The sequence below is a fragment of the Morus notabilis genome, unplaced genomic scaffold, assembly GCF_000414095.1.
Source record: "Morus notabilis unplaced genomic scaffold, ASM41409v2 Scaffold899, whole genome shotgun sequence".
Classification (NCBI taxonomy): Eukaryota; Viridiplantae; Streptophyta; class Magnoliopsida; order Rosales; family Moraceae; genus Morus; species Morus notabilis.
In genome coordinates, this window is record NW_010359473.1 from 102,058 (window position 1) to 126,171 (window position 24,114).

A 24,114-nucleotide genomic window follows, 5' to 3' on the forward strand; every position below is an offset into this window, starting at 1 on the left:
GGTTTTAAATTTTTTATAATTGTTGTCGATGCTAATGATATTACATGCAATAATTCTTCTTCTAATAACATTCCAACCATCTTTCCTGTGATTTTTCTTTGCCTATATTTGATAGGTGTGTGGACACCCTCAAAAATCTTGATTCTTCTCCTAGCCTTGTAATATCCTATTTATAGACACTTCCGTTCTACATCTAACTAGAGGGAGCAATCATAATCCAACTAGGAGTTAACTTGAGTTACATGTGGATGTGGTTGAGTAAGGTTATGAATCACTCAAAATCCTTGCCAAGCCCAATTTGCGCGCGTCGCACTACTCCTCCAAAGCTAAGAAACGGTCCTGAGCTATCTCAAGCTGTCGGTTTCGAGACCGATCCAAGCTCAAGGTCGCGTTGTACTTTTTCCATTTTTAGAAAAATAAAGTTCACGTTTAGAATTGTTCATGTTTTTATTTTTTACATTTTTTAAAGAAAAAATAAAACGTTTTAAAACGACGTTTAACGTAATAAAGATAAAAAAAAATAAAAATAATTTTTTAGTTTAATATAAAATGAGAGAGAAATGAAAAAAGTTTTTTAGTCGTTTTTCATTTTTTGTTTTTGTTTTTTCCTCTTTCGAGTAGAGAGAGAGACATTAATGAGTTTTTTTATACTAAAAATAATCTCTTGATAAAACTATCAAACGCATTTTTAAAAATGATTTTTGTTGAGATTGAAAAAGTTTTCATTTTTATTTTTATACAAAAAATAAAATTATTTTAAAACGAATTCTAAACGCGCATAAACTATTGTGTAAAAATTTACCTGTGCTTATCTATTTGCCGAACCACGTAAAAATTTTAATGTTCTTATTTATTTATTGTTTTCGCAGTTTTATTAATTTGGTTAGCCATTTCTTTCTCAGGGAACTTTAATGATTATTAGTGTTACAAGATTTGTTGCAACAACTTTAAATTTTACAGAATTAATTATATGATTGCCAACTTTAAAAAGGAAACATATATTTTTTTAGAGTGCATAGTCTAAATTTTTATTCTTTATCTTTGATTAATACTTTTTAACTCAAACAACTATATTAGTTTAAAGGATATTAATCAAAGGATAAGAATTAAAATTCGTGCATTAAAGATGAGTTAAGTAATTCTCTTATAAAATTTTCACTTGTTAGGTGACTGGGATGTGATTATCATGTTAAATTTCATAAATCCTTTGTTTAATTTTAATATCAGGAACTAAAATTACAAAAACAAAAATTTATAAAGTAATTTATGAAAATCAAAATTTCCAACCAATTATTGTTGTTGTTGTTGTTAGCCTGGCCTAAAGATCAATTGTGTTGTTGTTGTTGTTGTTGTTAGCCTGGCCTAAAGATTAAGAGAGAAAGAAGAAAATAGGCCAAGATTTGAGATGAATTAAAATTAATAGACCAATAGTTTACATAAGTTAATAAATAGGCTAAATTACTGTTTTCGTCAATAACTTGTCTGGTTATGAACCATAACTTGACAAGTTATTGTCCATAATTGTCCATAACTTGTCTAACTATGAACCATAACTTGACAAGTTTGTTCATAACTTATCTGGTTATAAATCATAACTTGACAAGTTATGGTATATTAATTTTTATAATTAAAAATTAGCTTATATACTTTCTTAAGCTTTTTATATTGGTCTATTTTCTACTATTTCCCAAAGATCAATTAACTGAGCTTTCAGCCTTGTTGTGCTTTCAGCGTGGCCTAAAGATCAATTGGTCGACATTCAATTTTGGCGGGAATGTAGAAAACATACCAACCAACCGACTGACTAAAAGATTTCCGTTTGGCGACTGAGAAACTGAAAAGGAAAATCACACAACGCAGAGAAAGAAAATGCTTGTTTTAAAACCCATCTCGCCTTACAGGCTTTCCAATCTCCTCCGTCGCCTGAAGGACCCAAACCTCGCTCTCCAACTCTTCCAAAACCCTAACCCCCAAATCCAATCTTCCGAACCCCAAAAACGATTTCGCTATTCCCTTCTCTCCTACGACATTATCATCACCAAGCTCGGACGCGCCAAAATGTTCGATCAAATGGAGCAAATCCTCCGTCAATTGAATAAAGAATCCCGCTTTGTTCCCAACGAGATCATCTTCTGCAACGTGATTTCTTTCTATGGCAGGGCTTGTCTTCCCGACCGTGCTCTCAAATTGTTCGACGAAATGCCGTTTTTTCGTGTTTTGCGTACCGTGAAATCCTACAATTCGGTGATGGACTCGCTTTCGAAGTGCGGTGAGTTTGAGAAGATGATGCAGTTTTACGCAAATTTCCGCAAAAAAGTTACCCCTGATGTGTGTACTTATAATATTTTGATCAATGCTTGGTGTAAACGTGGTTGTTTGGATGATGCTTGGAAGGTGTTTGATGAAATGCGGTGGAACGGTGTTCGTCCAAATGCCGTGACTTTCGGAACTTTGGTTCACGGGTTTTGCGCGAATTTCAAGTTAGACGAGGCTTTGAAGTTGAAAGAGGATATGATTAGAGTTTATGGGATTAAGCCTAATGCGTCGTTGTATGCTTCTTTGATGAAAGAACTTTCTAGGGCCGGCGAGTTGAGTTTGGCATTTCGGCTGAGGGAGGAGATGGAAAGAAACAGAATAGAATTAGATGCCAGAGTTTACAGCACTTTGATCAGCGCAAATTTCAAGGCTGGTAGGAAAGAGGAGGCTTTTCGGATTCTGGAGGAGATGAAAGTTTCTGGCTGTAAACCCGATACCGTAACTTACAATGCGGTGATTCATGGGTTTTGTGTGGAAAAAGACTTTGAAGCAGCCAACGAAATGTTGAACCAGATGGTGGAGGAAGGGTGTAAACCGGATATTATCACTTACAATATCATTATTGGTGGATTATGTAAGGAGGGAAAATGGGTTGAGGCAAATGATTTGTTTGAAGATTTACCGAGACGCGGTTGCAAGCCTGATGTGCTGTCCTATCGAACGATTTTCGACGGGTTTTGTGGTTGTCGGAGGTTTAAAGAAGCAGCACTAATTTTAGATGAGATGGTCTTCAAGGGTTATGCGCCTTCTGCTGCGAGTGCTCATAAACTTGTTGGTGAGTTGAGTCAAGAAGATAATGAGGAGTTGTTATGGAAGGTTTTGACTAGCTTGGGAAAAGCAAATCTTGTCGTTGCGAATATCTGGGATTTGGTAATTTTAAAGGCATGCCATAGACATATGCTATCAAATGTCTGTGAGCTGGCTGATAATTTGATTGTGCTGTGAGTTATGACATTTATCTCCATGCATTGTATTGCATGGAGAAAAGTTTTGTGTCAATAATTTGGGACCTTTAAGTCTTGGCGCTCCAAGAAGTTCAACGGAGAAAACCTAATGAAAACAAGAATAAGAATTGATTATTTATTTGCTCGTGTTTCTATTGCCCGAAAATTCTACACATAAAGGTCTTGTTTGTTACGCGGATTCAAACTGCCTTAATTTTGGTTTAAGTAGTTTTTTCTCTCTTAAAAAATTTAAATTGAAAAAAGTTGTGTTACAGTATTTTCTCTTAGAAAATTTAAATTCTGATTCAAAAATACTTAATTTGAACCCAGTTTCTGAAGGTACCCAAAGTAGGTAAAGCTCATTTGGTGTTTACATCTCCAATGAGCACTTGATTATTTGCATGCTACGTTTCAGGAGAATTTTATTGTACCGTAAAAACAAAGAGGTCCTAGTAAAATTTCAATTATTTTGCTTTCTACCTTTTGTTCTGTCTTCAACGTAAACTAATAAATGCTAATAAAAACAAGGTAGCTTTAGGTAGAGGTTCGTTAGTAAGAAGACTTGACCAATGCAACATTTTTATCGGGACAAATTGGAACTCAAGTAATCCGTGGATGATCATGGAAAGTTCCCATTTATGAATCCTCCTTAATTAACAAACCAAAGTCCTTTAAAACCTTATTTTTCAATTTAAAACCAAAGCGTATTAACCAAAACAACTAAGACCAATAATATATACTTTTTCCGTTAATGAAATTTGTATCTGTTTCAGGGGGAAAAAAAAGGCTTATAAAGGTATATCTTGCTTTTCCTGCAGCTAATGCAGAAAGAGAAGATTTACAAAAAAAAAACAAAAAAACAAAAACAAAAACAAAAAAAAAACAAAAACAAAAACAAAAAAAAAAAACAAAAAGAAAGACAAAACACAACAAAAACAAAAACAAAAACAAAACAAAAAGATATAGGGGGAGAAACACAATGGGCCACAACTATGCTACTTCGCACATCTTAGTGAGCAGACATTGTAATAAAGTACATTTTCACATTGATAATTCTATGAGTTATGTACATATAAGCATAAATCTATACTTGGAACAACAGCTGCTGCTGTTACCTATGATTCACTCATTCTACATAAATGTCAACAACCGTCGCTTGCAGGCTCTATCGAGCTAAGGAGGCCATTACCCCTCAACTGCATACAATGCTCTTCTGCGTCGACTTGCGCACAGATAATCACGACTGACATGCCATTGTAATGTGCCTCTTGCATGATGTTAACTGCGTTGTCAAGGGTCATTTCAGGGATTACTTTCATCAGAACTTGCACAACATACTCCCGTTTATTGAAGTTGTCATTGTGCAGCAGCACGCAGTAAGGTGGTGACATTTTCCTTGATCTCCTGAAATCCAAGAAATCATAGAGTTCAATTTTCTCCAGCAAATAACAGAAAAAAAAAAAATAATAGTAAAAGAAAATCCCCTTTCAGTGGACATATTTTCTAGTCTTCTAATCTTCCTATTTTCCCACATGCAATTGCATACTTTATTACATCCATACTCGTTATTTAATTATCATGTCGGCAGGGATGGACAATCCTTTCCAGTTTCCAAATTCCAATCAAAATTGCGGAGTCAGAAGAGTGAAGAAGGTATTGGTCAAAAAAGGACTCAATGAATGTGCCTGTTCCAATTATAAACTGATTTCTTAGTTTGATATTTAATGTTATTGTCACTTTAACATTGTGGAGTCCTGATAACCCAAGAACTCCAACGTGAACAAGACAAGACACAATGACATTGGAAAAGACCGTGGTCTAATACAATTCAAATTTAGTGTAGAACAAGGTTATGGCTCACAATATCCAGGCTTCCCATAGTTCTAAGGAGCCAAAGTAAATTAGTAAACCAGAAATTTCAAAGGGGTGATTATCCCAAAACTTTTCCAGAAACTATTGAGTTACTACCTTTTGTCAAACTCAGACTTGCGGCCTGGTTTTGTTTTCTCTATGGTTGGCTTCTCCAACAACCCGCCACCTTTCCCGAGGGCCGTGGTTGATAATGTCATTAAGAAGTTCCGGATTGAGCATTGTTTATGAAAATAGGATCTGTCCCCTGTGACAAATTACAGTAAAACAGGGAATCAAAATAGACCACTTAAGTATTTGAAAGGCGTAAAATGATCAATTCATTCATAAAAAAAATTGGGAATGTATACATTAAATTAAACTCCAATAATTTCTGTTCAGAATTAGATGCCCTAATCCTTTACTACTGAGAGCAACAATTATTTTTTTTAATACACCCTTTCATTGATAATTTAATCAATTACAAGGAAAAGAGCATGACACATCCTCAAGAAAGACTCAAGCACAAAACACAAAACTGAGACAAAAGTCTCAAAAGAACCTCAAAAACAAAGGAATGTAATCAGTCTAAACAACACAGACTAGCTATTTTCCCATCACATCCTTTCAATTTAAAATGGTCAAATAGAAGAAAATATCTCTAAATGCCTAATACGTCGAAGCCCATAAGGAGGATAAGAATTTAGCCTTTTCAAAAATGCCCATCAACCCCATTTCCTTCTAAAAAATTCTGGAATTCCTCTCCATAAAATAAAATAAAAAAAAACAAAAACAAAAACAAAAACAAACAAACAAACAAACAAGCACACACAAATTTTGACCCAGATGTTTTTGGAATGCCCTTCTTTAGGCGCAGGTCATCTAGTCGGGAGGGGGTTCCCCCCACCACCCCACGTCAAAGCCTGTAAGGAGGATAAGAATTTAGCCTTTCAAAAATGTCCATCAACCCCATTTCCTTCTCCTAAAAAATTCTGGAATTCCTCTCCATAAAATAAAATATAAAAACACAAAAACAAAAAAAAAAACAAAAACAAAAACAAACAAACAAACAAGCACACACAAATTTTGACCCAGATGTTTTTGGGATGCCCTTCTTTAGGCCCAGGTCATCTAGTCGGGGAGACCCCACACCCACACTCCCCCCAACAAATCGAGCCTACAGGGAAGTTGCTCCTTAACAACAAGATAGCTACATCCACTTTTAGCTGCTGCAAAAATTTCACTATGATGCCCAAAAAAAATTTCCAAAAAATCCCACGACCTATACCTAAGGCCGATATGCGTGCTGACTATATGTGAAGGAAATAACTACGCTCCACAAATTCAACACTTTTAAATGACTTTGAAGCAACAAACTTTGAGCAAAGGCATGATTTTGCATGTAATGTTACTCTAGTACATCTTTGTGTTGTCACTCATTCGAACTCTTATGACATGCTTGCTAAGTGTAGGAAAGAAAGCTCGGTGTAATGAACATGCAAGGGATGTCAGGAACACAAACAGTAAGGATTCATCTTCAACATATTCTACTTGGAGGAAAAATTCCAGTTCTCATGTTATTGACTTATAGTACATGTTAGTCGCAATGATCTAAATGCTGTGGATCCAAGATACTACACAAACATAGAAATGATTTTGAAGGGTATTTCTGGTAATAACCAAACAAAGAGAGAAGTTTAAGAGCCTAGTTTGTTAATGTTCATGAGCCTCCATTAGCAACGAAAACAAAATTCTCCCTCGAATTTCTATCAAATGCATTTGATACACTGATTTGCTTTTTCAGGAAAATAATCTAAAAGACATAATGCAACAAAACCAAACGCCTGATGGTTTACCAGAAATGTTTTAAACTTTTTTTTACTGTGTAATCTACAACAAAAGGAGGAAAAAACTAAATTAAAATCTGATAAGCAAAGAAACATTATTTTTATTTCTATCTATATGGTTATTATTATTTTTTTAATTAAACTTACAAAACCTATGGACAGATCGACCACAAAGGGCGTATACATGATTATTTGATAAACAAAAAAAATAAATAATCGATTCCTTCTCACAAATTGCATGATATGATAGAATTTTGTAAGTCTTCACCACCTAAAGGATCTAAAACATGCTGAATTCCAAAATAATCAAAAAATTAATTAGCAAATTTAAATGATGCCCATTTGTTTGCTATAATGACCCCCATTTTAATTTAGAGATTTTACATACTGCTATCAAAGAGAAAACTTGAACTCTTTCAATATTTCGTCTAATACTATTTTTCACTGTTTTTTTTTTTTTTTTTTTTTTAATTTATAGTTGCAGAAAATTCTCTGAGAAATAAGAATCCTTGTTCTACAATTATATCAACAAAGCACAGCGAGTTCATTTAGAACCCAAATTACAAACAGAATTACCCAATAATCACAATACCGAATGATAAGTAATTAAACAATCACAAGATACAATAATTTATAGACCTTCAGTACTTAAATCTGTTGACAGAATCCTAAGAAAAAGGAAAACATACCTGATTTGGGAGGATTGAAAGCGTGATTGGGAGAAAGAGGGACTCGACCGCGTATCGCAGTTGCCATGACTCTCTCTCTCTCTCTCTGCTACCACCAATTGAAACCCAGAAAACCAAAGCCACACCTTTCTCTCTTACTTCTCTCTCTTACCAATTACCAAATTTGGCTACTGAGATTTTTTTTTTTTTAATTTATAATTTGGCTACTGAGTCAGTCAGTTTAACTCTCTACTGTGTTTTCTGTTTTTCCTTAAAAATAAAAATCTTGTGGTGGTAAGACATTTTCAGTCGCAATTTACAAGATTTTTTTTTTTTTTTTTTTTTTTTTTTTTTTTTTTTTTTTTTTTGCTTGCTTGCTGCCCTTTACTCTTGAAAGAGTTTCGTCAAAGAAAAAGGTTATTTTTTGGGTACGCCGGCCAACTTGACAGTATTTTACTTATTTTTGCCATTTTTTGAGGCCATTGTTTTCTTACATGCCTAGAAAAATGTAAGGATCGTGTCTGTAAAATTTCATTATTTTTTTACGTCAATTTTATTTTATTACATTTTTTAAAGACGAAAAATAAAGAAAATCATAAAAAATAGAATATTCATTAAAAAATGGTGCTACATGTGGCATTAATTTCTAAAAATCATATATTAATTTTAGAATACAAAATATAAATAAAAATGTAAATTTTAGACCCATCCCGGCCCCTAAGGTGGCCCTTGTATGCCCCACTACGTGGGCAGGGGCTTTTTGACAATGTTTTAATATTTTGTTTACCATTTCTGGTAGCCATGTTTTTCTGGCGTGCCTAGAAAAATGTAAGGATTGTGTCTGCAAAATTTTATTATTTTTTTATCTAATTTTTATTTTATTATATTTTTTAAAGACGAAAAATAAAAAAAATCATAAAAAATAGAACATTCATCAAAAAAATAGTACCGCTTGTTGCACTAATTCCTAAAAATTATATATTAATAAAACATGCAAGTCTCTCGTATGGAAATCTACAAGAGTAAAGTAACCAAAATAATTTTACCCTGTGCGTTCGTATTCGCCCAACTTGTTATGTTCGTCTATTACGGTGCCAACGCAGAAAGAAAGTAAAGTAAGGAGAAGTTAGAAGGTGTCTTAAAGGGGAGTCTAGTACTACCATTGATCACAAAATATTTTGAAGTTGGACAACAGCTACACCCGTACCATAAAAATAAAAATAAAAATAAAATACGAAACACAAAGCATGAGAGTGTTTTGAGTGTTTTGTCTAAATACTATTTCAATAGGCCTATGTTATGCAAATATCTAAAATACCTTTTTTGTTTATAAAATCATACTTAAACTAAAACAATTATTATTTTTTTTAAAAATACTGAGATTTTCTTCCCTCTCTTTCTTAAATACAATTTAAAACATTATGAAATCAAAATATTTGTTTAGTTGGAATATTTATTTAAACATTTTAATTTTTTTTATTTAACCTTTTAGTTAAATTATATCTAAAACAACACTTGATATATATCTAAAACAACACTTACTATTTTCTCAAAATTTTAATTGCTTCAAGGTATTTTGAGAAATCGCCTCTCCCTAGCATGCGATTTCTTCTTCTTCAGGAGAAGATTGGACTCGCTTCCTACGCTCCATCGTGCGGGGGCGTATAAGGGAAATTTAAATTTTATATTTACTAAATTATTAGTTTCCTAGATTATATTTTATCTTTATTTAAATTGTAAAAAGTGCAATTATCTAGTTTAGGAAGATTCTTTGATTTGAATTAGGTTGGAAAACCTACCCAATCTCATCTTGTAATTTTTATATAAATATTCACATCTCAATGGAAAAAGGCAATATCATAGTTTTACAATTCAATATTTTTATTTCTTTTAAGCTTTTTGAAAAATATAGTTCAAACAATTAACTAAAATGTGACAACTTTTATTTCTTTTCTTTACTATTTAATAGCAAAAACGAAAGCAATGCCAAATGTGCCAATGCTGATGGTGTTGCTAATGGTGAATTTGAGCTGAGTGCGGAGAGAAGTTTCATAGTACTTACGTAAGCTCGTTAAAGATTGATCTTAGAATTAGGGCCTCTTTACACATAAAGTGAAGTTTTAATGTAGCAAAACTTTTAGAATATGACACGAATAATAACAAAATTTGATATCAGTTATGACTATATTATTATATAGTACAAAATGTGACTCATTTTGATAATTACAGTCATTTTTGTTATTTTTGTAATATTCTAAAAATTTTGTTGAGGTTCAATAAGATATCAAATTTTTTCATGTATTATGTAATTAACTTTTGGGAGAAAGAGAGAAATAGGCCAAGACTTGAGATGAATTAAAATTAATAGGCCAATAGTTTACATAAATTAATAAATAGGTCAAATTACTGTTTTTGTCCATAACTTGTCTGATTACGAACCATAACTTTTCAAGTTATTATCCATTTTTGTCCATAACTTGTCTGGTTATGAACCATAACTTGATAAGTTATGACCTATTAATTTCTATATCTAAAAGTTGACCTATATATTTTCTTAAACTTTTCATATTGGCCTATTTTTTACTATTTCCGTTTAACCTTTTTACAATTAAGGTACCTATTCAATTCCAAGCCCAATACGTTGTAAGCCTGTAACAAACTCTACAAAGGTTTTACTCCCACAGAGTGTGCTTCCCTTTGTGGTCGCCGCTAACTTCACCGCAAGCTCTCGTACGTGGCTACCTAGGATACTATGTTTGTCGACCTCAACATCGCCATTCCGGTTTCGTGGGCTTACTTGCACATCCATCGAATCTCCTGCTACAAGATACTCCTCTACGTTTTCATTTCGCCCTTAGGTAATGAGATTTCAAATTAAAGGTCAATGGGGCTACCGCCCTTACATCATGGTAACAAAGTAACAAGATTTTAATTCATACAAGCAAAAAACAACAAGCACTCAAGTACGTGTTGAATTTTGTGGCCTTGGTATGAAATAGTACCGGCACGCAAAAACACTGGCGTAAAAGTCACTAGTGAGGGATATTAGAGACACTTTGCTTGAGTATTAAGTGATATTGATTCGGCATCTCATTTACCTAATTCAATTCTATTCGAGCTCGTGTCAAGATTTCTCATTCTTCTCTTCATAGAATGAGCAACTTCCATTATTTTGTTACTCTTGCAAATGAATTGGTCATGCGGCAACTAATTGCAGATGGATTAAGAGTGATTCAGTGGATCAACAGGAAAAAAAAGAAAAAAAAAAAAAAAAAAGAAATTTAGATAGAAAAAGACTAGTAGCGTCCTAAAGTTCTTATCATCCAAATGCAAAATGTGTTGTATCCGCGTTGGCTTATTGAATTCGGTTAAAAAAATTAAGACTCAATGCGCTTTTCTGTCTAATTTTTAACGTTTGTCATCGTCTTTGCACCTTTTGCAACCATTTGTGCTAAAATCCCAAGAAGTTGAATTGAGTTCAAAACTCACTTTAAAAGGACTGCTTTTAATACTATAAGAAAATTTTAAAGACCAAAATAGCTAAGTGGTAAAGGAAACAAAGACCAAGTAACCCATATAGTTGTAATTGCATACAATCAAATGAGCTGTTATAGAAAAGTTGGTGGGTGCCTAGCAAGGTGGAAGTTTCCTCTTCCGACTCTTGAGTTGGGTGTCCATCACGTTGAGAGTTTTATTATTTGGTATTGAGTTTGAGTTTACCAGTTCATGAACTTGTGAAATCAAGTCAAACATTTGTTTTTTTTTTTTTTTTTCCTCTCAAGTTGACACTTAACTTGCGGACAAAATAGGATATTATTAATTTTGAAATTTTTTGCCATGTCCTTTATTGCCTAATGTTGGTATATCTTAAATCACAAATTTGATTCCAAAGGAATTACATAGCTGGATATTAAGGGAATGAATCCCAAGGTCGTGCATTTTTGGGTGGCAAAACTATTTTAAAAAAATATAACAAAATAAAAGTCAATTTTTGGTTCCATTTTATGCCCTCCAACTAGACATAGACATTCAATCACCAGAAAAAACAAAAACAAAAACAAAAACGAAAACAAAACTCTAGACATAGACGTTCCAACATTAAAGTCCTGGACGTTCCAATATTATACTTTACAGGCTAATTAATATGCATAAAAGATACTCAAACGTATAAACAAAAACAGCAAATTAAGTGTTTATTTCTGTGTATGTTTTATTTCCCAACCATGAAGAACCAACCTCTCAGCTTTTCTACTTTTCCTTCCTTCAATGTTTCGACCGCTTCGCTGCTTTTCTCTCTTATGCTTAGCATTTTTATCGTCGTCTCTGCCGGCAACCTCTACGATGATATCCGCCTTGCATGGGGCGATAATCGATGTAAGATAGTCAACAATGGAGAGCTTCTGAAGGTCACACTTGACAAAGTTTCAGGCTCAGGATTTGAGTCAAAGAAAACATACCTGTATGCAAAGATAGAAATGCAAATCAAGCTCGTCGCTGGAAACTCCGCTGGCACTGTCACGGCATTTTATGTGAGTTTAAAACGATATTATTGATTATAGTTTGTGACTTTGCCTTAAATTTTAGTCGTCTTTAATGTAATATTAGCTTTTACAATCCAAATTCTGACTCTTGTACATTTGTCTTTTTTTCACGGATACCACCTCAACTTCACGAGTTTAGTAAATTGGTCTCTTAACTTTTTTTCTTAGCAATTCATCACTTAAATTTGAAAATTTGTTGCATTTTTAGTTAAATTGAAAATAAAGTTAAAAATTTAGACAGTATCTTCTACGTGGGTGTTTATTAAGGATAATTCTAATTGTTTTGCATCGAATTGAAACCTTTACACACATCATAAATGATTTTTTTTTTTTGAAATCGGGGGACCTCTAATTTTTCTCCCAAAACGATTAATTCCTAATTTCAAAAGAAAATTTCACTCGTGATGAGTATATGAGGATAAATTTGATGCAGAAAGATATTAATTACCCTTATTAAATACTCACATGGAAGATATATCATCTAAATTTTTAAATTTGTTTTCAATTTGACCAATATTGTAATAAATTTCAAAGTTTAAGAATTGAATTGTCAATAAAGAAGTTAAGGAACTAAATTGCCAAACTCGCAAAGTTAGAGAGATATCCATGCAAAAATAGCCTGTATATTTTTTATAATCAGTTATCATCCAAAGGGGAATACCATGATGAGATAGACTTTGAATTCTTGGGGAATGAAACCGGTCATCCGTACACGCTTCATACTAATGTTTTCTGCCAAGGAAAGGGCAGCAGAGAGCAGCAATTCCGCCTTTGGTTCGACCCGGCTGCCGATTTCCATACTTACTCCATCCTCTGGAATCCCAAGCACATTCTGTAAGTATATAGGTTGCGTTTCATATGAGTATTTTAGAACCATAACTATAATTGTGGTTCAAACCATTATTTGTTTGTAAAAAGTAAAATATAGTTTTTGAAAATCAGTATTTGGTTTGAATGGTTCTGGTTCAAGATTTGAATCCTTATGTGGTTCAAGATTTGAATCTTGATGTGATGTTTTAAACCAAAACCACTCCAAAAAATAAAACCACCTCCCCCTTAATTTTGGATAGTTCAAACCTCTGGTTCTGATTCCGGCTCCAGAACTATGGTTTGGACCCCAAATTCAAATCATAAATCATAATTTTAGTTCTAAAATTAAAAAAACGTTTGGGTTCAAATCATAAATCATTAAAAATGTGGTCAGATTCACCGTGGCAAATCAAAAAAACGTTTTGCCTTGTGATTATTGCAAAGACACAAAGCGGTTCCCTCAAGGCCTCCCCAAGGAATGCTACCTGAACGATGATCTCAAATATTAGAAGGAACAAACACCGTCCATTGCCAATGTCGACGATTCTTCATTTATTTCGTTAATTCGCAAGATTTTTTTTTTTTTTTTGTCTTCTCTATTTGCCATTTTTTTTTTCCTTTTGATCAAGTGTCTATTTTGTAACGAAACAAAAAGATTTCCCTTTACAGTCATGAATTGATGATACATTTGATCCGTGCCTTGCTTCCATATGGGCTTTTTATTGGAAAATATTTATGTGTATCTGGTGGTCATGAAAAAATTTTGTGGAATAACTTACAGTAGAGGTTATTAACATGAGTCAATCTAGCTCAAACATAGATTATCCCATTGCTAATTCAAAGCTAAACTAACAGCTTTAATGATAACAAAAGTACAACCTCAAAACCAAAAGCTACTTATCCACTTCGCATTTCCACCTTGCTCTTACAATAAATGTGCATACTTTAAACCATCAAACAAGAAGTTCAACGATACGGCCATGATTAATTTTGCACGCACACACATATATATAATTCATGAGATAGTACAATATTTGTTATTCATCTTACAAATTCAAACACATAGAGAAAGAAGTGGAGACTATGACAATACTTACTTTTTGTCATCACTATTATGTTCATACTTAACTTATATTCTTAATTTCTACTACTTTAAAATTATAGACTCTTAAAATTTAGGCTACTTTTTTTCCTTCAATAGTGAAATAAGTACTAATATAGTTTGTCGGGATAAAACTTCGATTATTATTCCATAGTAAAACTTGAATATTAAAAATACTTTTTCGAAAATATTTTCAACTTCTTCACGTTGAATAATTTGTAGATAAAATTCTTTTAAAACTTCAAAATCTATTTCTAGGCGCGGTCATACATTCGACTTACCATTTGCATACCATTGTCGTTCACATGCCATTAACATGATATACTTTTAGGTACATCAACATCCTTTGTGATTTGAGGTTGCTAAGCATAGCCTTGTTGTCTCATATACTTTACTTTCATTACATGATTTATTTACTTTTACATCCATAAATACTTCTTACTTTATACACATTGTAGCGTTTTCAAAACACATGGTGCATCCATCACCCACCTGCCCACATCCCACTGCTTCATTCTTTTATGCGCGCCCATCAAACAGGTTTCAGAGAACTGGTACCTTACCTGAGCTTCCTACAACACATACAAACGGGATGAGCTTTCGCTCAGCAAGGAACAACAGACCACAACAAGTGCAATCAATAATGCATACCCATATATGCATTCATGTCATACACCCTAACACATTTTCTAAACATGTAAAGCATTTATCGTTTTATGCTTTCTTTCTTTTCATTTATTGTGTTTTGCTTTCTTTTCTTTCATTTTATCGTGTTATGCTTTCTTTTCTATCATTTTATCGTGTCATGCTTTCTTTTCTTTCATTTTATCATGCTATATATGCTTTCTTTTCTTTCATTTCATGCTTCTTTACAACTTTCGTTCTTGTGTCATTCGTTTCTCATAATTACTTCTTATGGGACACGTACCTGTTGTACTATTGCGCACATACCCAATGAGGAGTGGAGGAGCTACCAAAAACCAACTTACCCATGGTTTTAATCATAATAACCTCCCTTGTGAAGGCCGGTATAAACAATTTTATTAACTTTCTGACATTCATCATTTTTACTTTATACATCGTCTTACTATCATCTTTTTTATCATGAAGTAATTTTAATCTTAATTTTTAACTTTTACTTCTTATGGGCCCCATACATGTTGTACCGTTGCTCACATACCCAATGAGAAGTGGGGGAGCTACCCAAAACCAACTCACCCATGGTTTTATTCATAATAACCTCCCTTGCGAAGACTAGTACAAACAGTTTTATTAACTTTTGTCATTTGTCATCTTTACTTTATACATCATTTTACTGTCCTCATTTTTTATCATGATAGTAATTTTAATCTTATCTTTTTATTGTCATTTTCTTTCTTATTATGACAGTAATTTTAGTCATATTTTTGCATCTTTAAGCATTTCTATCAATTTCTTATGAAATTGGGCTTTATTCAAATGTTTGACTTTTGTTGACTTTGACTTTCAATTTTTCACAGATTAAAATTCTACTGCTACTCTAAGGCCATAAGCACATTCAATGCAACAAATAAGATTCAGGAAACATCTTTCACATAATAACATACATTGAATTTATAATATGCACAATTTTGTGCAACACAGAGAAATATGCTTGTTCGTGATATAGACAAAGGAAGACTGATGTACTTACAGAAGTTCTGCTAAAATTACGACTTTTGAGTCTCCACAAACTTATTTCATTGATCGCCTACTGATCCTATCATATAAATTCCCGATTGTTAGATTCACAATCTAAGATCAGAAATTGCAATACAATTTGACTCGAGTTCGTGGTTTCATAAATGTCATTTTCACGGAATGTGCGTGTCGTGTCTAAAATTCTTGAAAAGATCTATGATTTTTACGTTCGGTATTTGGACTAAAACATCTTCTATATTACCAATGTGCACCAAAGCCGTGCATATTTGGCCTAAAATCACCATTTTTAACCTGTTTCAGAAATCAGCTCGAAACTGACATATAGGGTCGTTTTTGAGGAAATAGCAATTTCACAAAAGTTGTTTGGAATGAAATTTCCTTCAAGTTGATGTTAGTGACTTTTTAAAATTAAGCTTCTATCTTAGTCCTCTAGCTTAAGCAAATTCGGGTACAAGTTTCGGGTCATTATCCTAGTTTTATATTTTGGTCTGAAACTGAGAATTTTCATCATTTTAGGTTCCTACACATCTTCAATCACCTAATCAACTTATTTTACACATCACATTCCTCCTATTCTTCATTACAACCGGATTTAGTTCAATTCTCAAACTAAATTTTGACAGAGTTTCTCCTAATTTTCGTGTTTCCCGAGCTAACCATAGCTCATTTTATTTGTTATTTCAACCTTTAAACCACATACCACAATCATTCTCATTCCTTTTTATCATCATAATCTCTATGATTTCTTCAATATTCTCACAAGATTTCTCCCTAAATAAAAATTTTTAAAACATAACCCAATAACCGAAAATTTATCCTCTAAACATTAGGTTTTTGATACTATTAATAACCATAAGCAATCATCATCCTTAGCAAAAAAAATTTCATAGTTTCTTCTGTTCATGGACATGCAGCCATGGTGAAAAATGAGGAGAAAAATTGAAATTTTACCTTAGAAGAATGAAGAACAAGTTCCGGTGACGCTAATCAACGATAGTTTTCCGCTGATTTCGATTTGAACTCGGTTTTCTCACTTTAGGAAATTTTTTTTCCTCTCTTTCTTTGACTGAGTTCTCTCTATTTTCTTGCATGAAAATTGACATTTTTCTTGTATTTTTCCCTTCTAAAACTGTTCACAAAAAGAGAGGAGAGACCTAGGTGCAATTTGGACACTTTCTAGGGTCTTTTTTATAAAAAAAAAAGCTCAAAATATCTATTTGGCTTCTCCCCTAAGTCTTGGCTGGGCATATCCTCTCTTTCTTGGTGTCCTAATCTCATCCCTCCATCCATTTAATAACCTTAAATCTCAACCATTCATTTTTAATAACTATCTTATTTCGGTTTAGTTTAATTTCTATCCGGTGCGCGTTTTACCCGCGTTTTTCAGACGGTTGGTCAACTTGGTCAAATTTACTCAACCTTGACTGAATTTTCAAGAGTGACGTATTAGTCGACTCTTCGCCAACAAATTTCAACTCGGTCAACCCTAATCGGTCAAAAATTCTAATTTTCTCGGTTCGGCTTTCCGAACCCTTTTTTTGTTCGTTCTTCGTTCTGATTGTTTCTAAAAACTTAGAATTGATGTTTTTCAATTCCTTTTCATGTGTTTGTCCCCTTGTGAGAATAACACAGCGTTCCCTGCCTCTTTCTTGATTACAATCTGAAATTCGGTAATTATATCATAGTTCATAAATTTCCGACTTTTAACTTATACTTTGCTATTCAATATCAATATCAACAAATACTTATCATAAAAGTATTCATATTTATAATGCAGAGAACTCTAAGAAATTTTATCTTATACAATAATTTTTTCGACAAATTTTCCAATCATGACAGACACAACTAGAGTAAGTTTTATCAAGTTCCTTACACAAATATAAAACCCTCGTAGGCTCACATTAATCCCACTTATGCAGAGGGATGAAGCTAATAAAAAAGTAATACAAAGTGGTGAGCAAGGACAAATAGCATCGAGGTTGAAATTCGCATGCCAACTAGGTCGGTACCCGAAAAATTACTTAAAAGATAGGCTTTCGCACCAAAATAATGGAGTTGACCACTTCATCCGAGGGATGGAAGATGTCAAGAACCTCAAACCCGACGAACGCATGCTCTTCAACAACTGGGTACAGAAAAGCCCTAGGCCCTTTAACACTCCTAACAAGCAAAATCCCTCCTTCCTTCATGTACTTCCTCACATTCCCAAGAACCTTCACTTTCTTTTCCTTGTTCATCCCCACAAGAGCAGCCAAAAATATGCAATCATATTCCCCAAGCTTCTCTTTCACTTCCATAACATCTTTAGTAACAAATTTCATCCTCTTCTCTAGCTCAACATCCGAGGCAACAATCTTCCTAGCCAAAGAGTTGGCCTTCTCGTCAAAGTCATAGTTGTCAAAGTGAGTGAATTTCATGTGGTTCATGGCCAAGACAAGGGAAGTTAGTGGCATTGGGCCTGAGCCCACAAAGGCCACATTCTTGGGCTTCAACACTCCGTTCTTGACCAAAATGTTGTGCTCCAAATTTGCTAGCTTGACGTAGTTGTTATAGTAAGGAAAGAGGTTGAGATTGTTGATAGCTTTTGGAGTTTAGAATTCAAGCTCCAAAAGCCCCTCGGCTTGGCCGCATAGAATAATGAGACTCACGCTTGGCTTGGAGCTCTTGGGGCAAGTCCTTGACGTCTATTGAACAAGGAAGAGTGCACAAGTTGACGAGCTGGGTGAAGAGGGTGTTGACTTGCTTCGAAGGTCGAAGCGACTCGAGTTTCAAGATGCTTGCATGGAGTTGCATGACGCGAGCTACGAGAAGGTCGGAGGGAAGCCATTGGTGAAAAGTCTGTTGAAGGTTGTGAGAATGTGTGTTGTGTGGATGAGAAATGAATAGCTAGTTGGTTTTTGTGCTTGTTTTCGCTGTCGTCGAAATGTTTAGTTTTTTTTCTGCCTATTTATAGATTTAAGATATTGGATTTTAGTACTTTAGGGTACGTAATAATATTACTACATGATGTTGATGCGATCCTAATAAATCTTCTTGGTCAGCTTACCGTGCTGCTTCATGCTGCCATATAAGTTCTAAAACATTGCGTCATGGAGTTACACATCGTTGAAACCTATGCTTATTCCTCTACGCATATATATGTATATTTATACATATACATATATATAATTTTAAGACTACATAGAATTGAGCACAAACCGATAAAGGATTATTTCCACACCTACCCTTCAAATATTAGTCATTTCTACTTTGCCCGTGAAATTTAAAAACTTCTACTTTTCTCCCCCAAATTATGAGACAAATTGTTAGAATTTCCGTCAGTGTTGTTACGTTAATCTCCAATAAAGTATCTAGCTCTCATAATTTGCTCCCCTAACGAGTTAAGTATTGTTACGCGGTTTTCCTGAATTTCTGTTAAAATAAAATGAAAATATCATGTCACCACATTTAAAAATTACTTCTAAATAACCCCCTCTTTTTGCGTCTCTTTTAACTGAATTTTGATAGATAGGATTATTAACTGTACAATTGTCGCTCGTTAATGCATTATGCGGTCTAAGAGTTGAATTATTGAATGATTGATATTATGATCTATATATCTCTATACACATCAACTGCCCCAAGAATATTGTCTATATTTGCATCGTCGTTATTTTTACACATTTAAGCTTCGTTTGTTTCACCATTCGAATTACAACTCAAATATTTTGTGACATTATTTTCAATCTCATAAAAATTCAAACTCAACTTTTTCTGTTACATTATTTTCTTTTGTATAAATTTACTCTTGAACTCAAATTCTCAATTCAAACAAGCGAAACGAACAAGACCTTAATAGTCACATGAGTTAGATGTTAGATTTTAAATGTGTCACTAATTCCTTATCAAGTAAACATATTTTTCTTTTTCTTTTTTTTTAATTAATGTTAGAATATAAAATTATTTTGCTTCAAACAACTTAAGTTTTTAGAAAAATTAGTAAACTAATATCGTATCAATGAAATTGTTGGGGTATTAATTAATATGTTTCATGTGGTTCAATATTTATATATTGAATATTTTAATTAATATTTACTCATGTAATTGTCCATGTCCCATTACACACATACAGGGGAGTGTTAGTTTTATAATATAAAACAAATAACAAGTAACATAAATTTGAGGCCAATTATATATATGCTTCTAGTTTATACTGGGAACTCAGAAGACAAATTGTTGTAATGACTCTTTCAATTTTGTTAGCTTGAGTCACACCATCCACATTCTATTTTCGTGTTTATAGTTTAATATTTATGTGTTGAGTATTCTAATTAATATCTATCCATACAATTACTGATTGTCTAACCCACACGGGCGAGTAATTTTATATAAAGCAGAAATAATACATAAAATAAGGACAATTATGGATTCATTTGATATGAGAATTCAAACTAGGATGATTCTAATTATGATTTTAGAACCAGGACCATGATTCGTGATTTTAGGTTTAAATCATGATTCTAAAACTATGATTTAGAATCAGGGGTTTGAATCACCTTGAATCAAGAGGGAGTGGTTTTAGAATCATGATTGAAGCTAGTTTAAAACATCACATCAAATTATGAATCATGATTCAGAATCATCCAAACTAAATATTAATTCTGAATCATGATGAATCATGATCTAGAATTATAATTTTAAATCCATCTATCAAACGCACCTTATATTAATTATACCTAGGACTAATTCCAATTTTGTTTAGCTTAAGCCACAGGCCACCACATTCTTTATTCAATTTTGTCGCATCAAATTCAATGTTAGTTTTCTAAGTCGTACGTAAGGGACCTTTTTTTTTCTCCTCTTATTTTGTGCTTTAGATTAAAAAACAAATTGTATCTGGGGAAATGTAGAAGCGTATGGACTTTTATATTCTTTCCACACGTCGTTTGCCCTTGTTGATCAGAAAAGGTATATCCTTCCCAAGGGGGCACTTTGTATAAATAGTTTAAGTAAAAAGTATTTTTAAGTAAATAAACCACCAAAAAATTAAATTGGATAAGTAGCTCAACTTCTACATCAGCATTCCACGTCATTAATTATAGTTTTAGGGTTTTCTTTCTCCTCCTCTTCCATTTCGCGTCATTTTCTTCTCCCATCAGCCTTCCATTTCTTCTCTCCTCTTCTCAAGACATCGTCGTCGCATAACCTATTAACATTATTATATTGCCTATTCAGCATTTTTTTCTCGTCAAAAACGAAGTTTGAAGAAGAGTTACTAAGTAAGTTTTTCTTTTTCTATATCTCTCATGGTGTTTTTCGTAGTTGTTCATATGTTTTTAAGATGAGAATGTAGTTAAAAATGTTTAAAATCCATTCAAATAGTAATTTTACATGGTAAAAGACCAGTTTACATTGTCTGATATGATGAAGATATGCTGGGTTTAGAAAAAAAAAAAGGTTTGTTCTTGGTCGGTTCGTGGTCTGTTCTTGGTCTGTTCTTATAATATGGTCGGTTCTTAGTCTGTTCTTGGTCTGTTCTTATAATATGGTCAATTTTGTCTGTTCTTGGTCTGTTCGGTCTGTTCTGGTCTGTTCGGTCAGTTCTGCTCTGTTCTGGTCTGTTCTTGGTCTAGGGGTCAGTTCTTGTTCTGTTCTTGGTCTGTTCGGATGGTTAATGGTTTGTTCTTGGTCTGAAGGTCGGTTCTTTGTCTGTTCTTGGTCTGTTCGGTCGGTTAATAGTCTGTTCTTGGTATGTTCTTGGTTTGTTCTTATTAATTAAGGTCTGTTCTTGGTCTGTTCTCATTTTATGGTATGTTCTTAGTCTGTTCGTGGTATATTTGGTTTGCTTTAATGACATATTATTATGTTGATTAAATTTTTGCAGTTTTAAAACCTAAACAATGCCTCAGTGGAGGATTTTTTTTTTACATTGGAGGAAAATGGGAGGAGAATGAAAGTTGTTGGGTGTGGCATACAGACTGTAATTTAATTAGCATATATATGGATGAGAAGGATACCCTCGAAACCTTCGTTGATAAGATTTGTAGAAAATGTGGAATTGATGGACAAAAACATTCTTTGCAGTTATCGTGGTACCAAATTTGAAACAGAAATCATTGCCCGTTGTAATAAAAGACAATGATGATTTGTTATTCTTCAGGGATATAGCCCATGAGGTACCGCTACACGTGATAGTGGATGAGAAGTTTATAAATCCAGAAGAACATATTGATTTTGTCAAAATTAGGAGAAATCCTTTGCATGACGATTTTTTTTATCGTGATTTTATGGGTATTGTAGCTCCAGATGAGTTTTCAACTCGTAATAATATTCCACCACAGTCGCAATCACAACCAAAGTCACAGCCACAGCTAGAGCCACAACCACTTGCCATTTTAAATGAAGTACAAGTTGCTGGTCCTTTAGTTTGTATCGACCAGGCTGAGTTTGGATCATCTTATGGATCTACCTTCAGTGACGGATCTAGTTTAGAAGTTGGTCAGTACTTTACAAGTAAGAATGATTTGAAGGAAAAGCTGCATTTAACAGCTTTGAAGGGGAAGTTTGAATTTCGAACAACAAAATCAAATAAAGACGTGCTTGTAGTAGAGTGTGTGGATCCGAAATGTGTGGGGCGTATTCGAGCCTGCAAACTGAGACTATCGAACATGTTTGTAATCCGTAAGTATAATAGTGTTCACTCTTGCTCGTTAGAAAAGCGTTCAGCGAAGCACAGGCAAGCAACGTACTCCGTTATTGGAAGTTGCATGAAAAACCAATTTATAGGCGTCAAACAAGGTCCGGTTCCCAAATCAATTCAGAAATATGCCCGTGACGAATTCGGGACGGACTTCGGTTATTACAAAGGATGGAAGGCTCATGAGCATGCATTTCAACTCCTAAGGGGTACGGCCGAAGAAAGCTTCACTAAGCTCCCATCATACTTTCATATGGTGTCTCTTACTAATCACGACAGTATCACCAATATTCATTTTGATGAACATAACCAGTTTATCTATCTTTTCCTAGCATATGGACCTTGTATACGAGGTTTTGGTTGCATGAGGAAAGTTAGTCCGTTGTTAGTTGCCACTACACAGGATAGTGAACGTCATTGTTATCCCATCGTATGGGCCATTGTAGACTCAGAGAATGATGCATCCTGGACATGGTTCTTCTCGAACTTGAAGGAAATTATCACTGATTCTAAGGAATTAGTTTTTATTTCTGATAGGAATCAAAGTATAAGTAATGCATTGTCTACAGTTTATACATTAGCACATCACGGTTGTTGCACATGGCATGTGTCTCAAAACATCAAGAGTAATTTCAGATGTAGCGGTGTTCTGCCATTGTTCTTTAAAATCGCTGAGGCCTACCGCATTGATGAGTTTTTTGTCTTGTTTGACGAGTTGTCTGCAAGATATCCTAGAATTGCCAGATACCTACAGGAGCAGGTACGTTTTGAAATGTGGTTTCGTGCTCATTTTAAAAGAAATCAATATAATATTATGACCACAAACATGTCTGAGTCAGTTAATACAATGCTCAAAGATGTTCGAGATTACCCTGTCATTACCCTCTTTAATTTTATACAAGCGAAGATGTCAGAGTGGTTTAATAACAGGCGGGTCGAAGCTTCTAAAACTAAAACATTATTAACGCCAAGTGTGAAAAAAACTCTTCGTGAGAGGCACAACAAAGCGGGATTTCTAACGGCCACAAGACTTAATACTGTTGAGTTCCAAGTGACAAGTGGAGAGGCCACTGCAATTGTCAATATTGGAGCGAGGAATGGCACTTGTCGTGTGTTCGACCTTAAGCAGATACAATGCGAACAAGCAATATCATGTTGTAGAGAAGCAGGAATATCTCTCTATGATTTATGCTCAAAATACTACAGGACAGAAGTTTGGGCTCTTGCATATACTGAGACAATCTATCCTATGCCGGATACGGCGCAATGGGATATTCTGAATCACGTAAAGGAAGTTCACCTTCTTCCACCGCGAGTTGTACCAAAGAGGGGTAAGCCAAAGTAAAAACGCATTCCCAGCATAGGTGAGTTCACACGAAGACAAAACCAATGTGCTAGGTGTGGGCAATATGGACATTATCAGAAGAAATGTAAAAACGCACCGATGTAGTCATGAAAAAAAAATTTCATCATTACAATGTAATTACACTTATTATATTCAACAGGTTATTTTGGCTTTGGGGAAGCTTATATTTATAGGGAAATGCTGCCCAAATTTGTACACAATGACTTTTTTTTTTTTGGAAAACTTAGAACCAATCCCAAAGATGGCAAAACGCGTGTTTCATTGTAAAATTGGGTAAAATCGGGGGGGCACTAGTGCACGGTAGGGGTGGCACGGG

At 33.9% G+C, this 24,114-nt stretch overlaps 4 protein-coding genes and 1 pseudogene across 4 annotated transcripts; 3 read left to right on the top strand and 2 right to left on the bottom strand.

Annotated features, from left to right (window-relative positions):
- Positions 1–1,784: 1,784 nt before the first annotated feature.
- On the top strand, positions 1,785–3,261 carry LOC21387784 (putative pentatricopeptide repeat-containing protein At1g53330). The gene has a single exon (XM_010094468.2). The coding sequence runs from the start codon at positions 1,870–1,872 to the stop codon at positions 3,259–3,261; it is 1,392 nt and encodes a 463-aa protein (XP_010092770.1). The 5' UTR covers positions 1,785–1,869.
- A 970-nt stretch (positions 3,262–4,231) lies between these two features.
- Positions 4,232–7,953, bottom strand: LOC21387785 (ATP-dependent Clp protease adapter protein CLPS1, chloroplastic). Its single transcript, XM_010094469.2, has 3 exons — positions 7,645–7,953; positions 5,229–5,376; positions 4,232–4,664 (listed from the first exon to the last, which is right to left on the bottom strand). Exons 1-3 carry the CDS (start codon positions 7,709–7,711, stop codon positions 4,403–4,405), a joined length of 477 nt encoding a protein of 158 aa, XP_010092771.1. The 5' UTR covers positions 7,712–7,953; the 3' UTR covers positions 4,232–4,402.
- Positions 7,954–11,921: 3,968 nt separating this feature from the next.
- Positions 11,922–13,483, top strand: LOC21387787 (xyloglucan endotransglucosylase/hydrolase protein 15). The gene is made up of 3 exons (XM_010094471.2): positions 11,922–12,152; positions 12,805–12,998; positions 13,369–13,483. The coding sequence occupies exons 1-3, from the start codon at positions 11,922–11,924 to the stop codon at positions 13,481–13,483; spliced, it is 540 nt and encodes a 179-aa protein (XP_010092773.2).
- A 4,294-nt stretch (positions 13,484–17,777) lies between these two features.
- LOC21387788 lies at positions 17,778–21,852 on the bottom strand (annotated as a pseudogene).
- A 170-nt stretch (positions 21,853–22,022) lies between these two features.
- LOC112090897 lies at positions 22,023–23,777 on the top strand. The gene has a single exon (XM_024163214.1). The coding sequence runs from the start codon at positions 22,023–22,025 to the stop codon at positions 23,775–23,777; it is 1,755 nt and encodes a 584-aa protein (XP_024018982.1).
- The last annotated feature ends 337 nt before the right edge of the window (positions 23,778–24,114 follow it).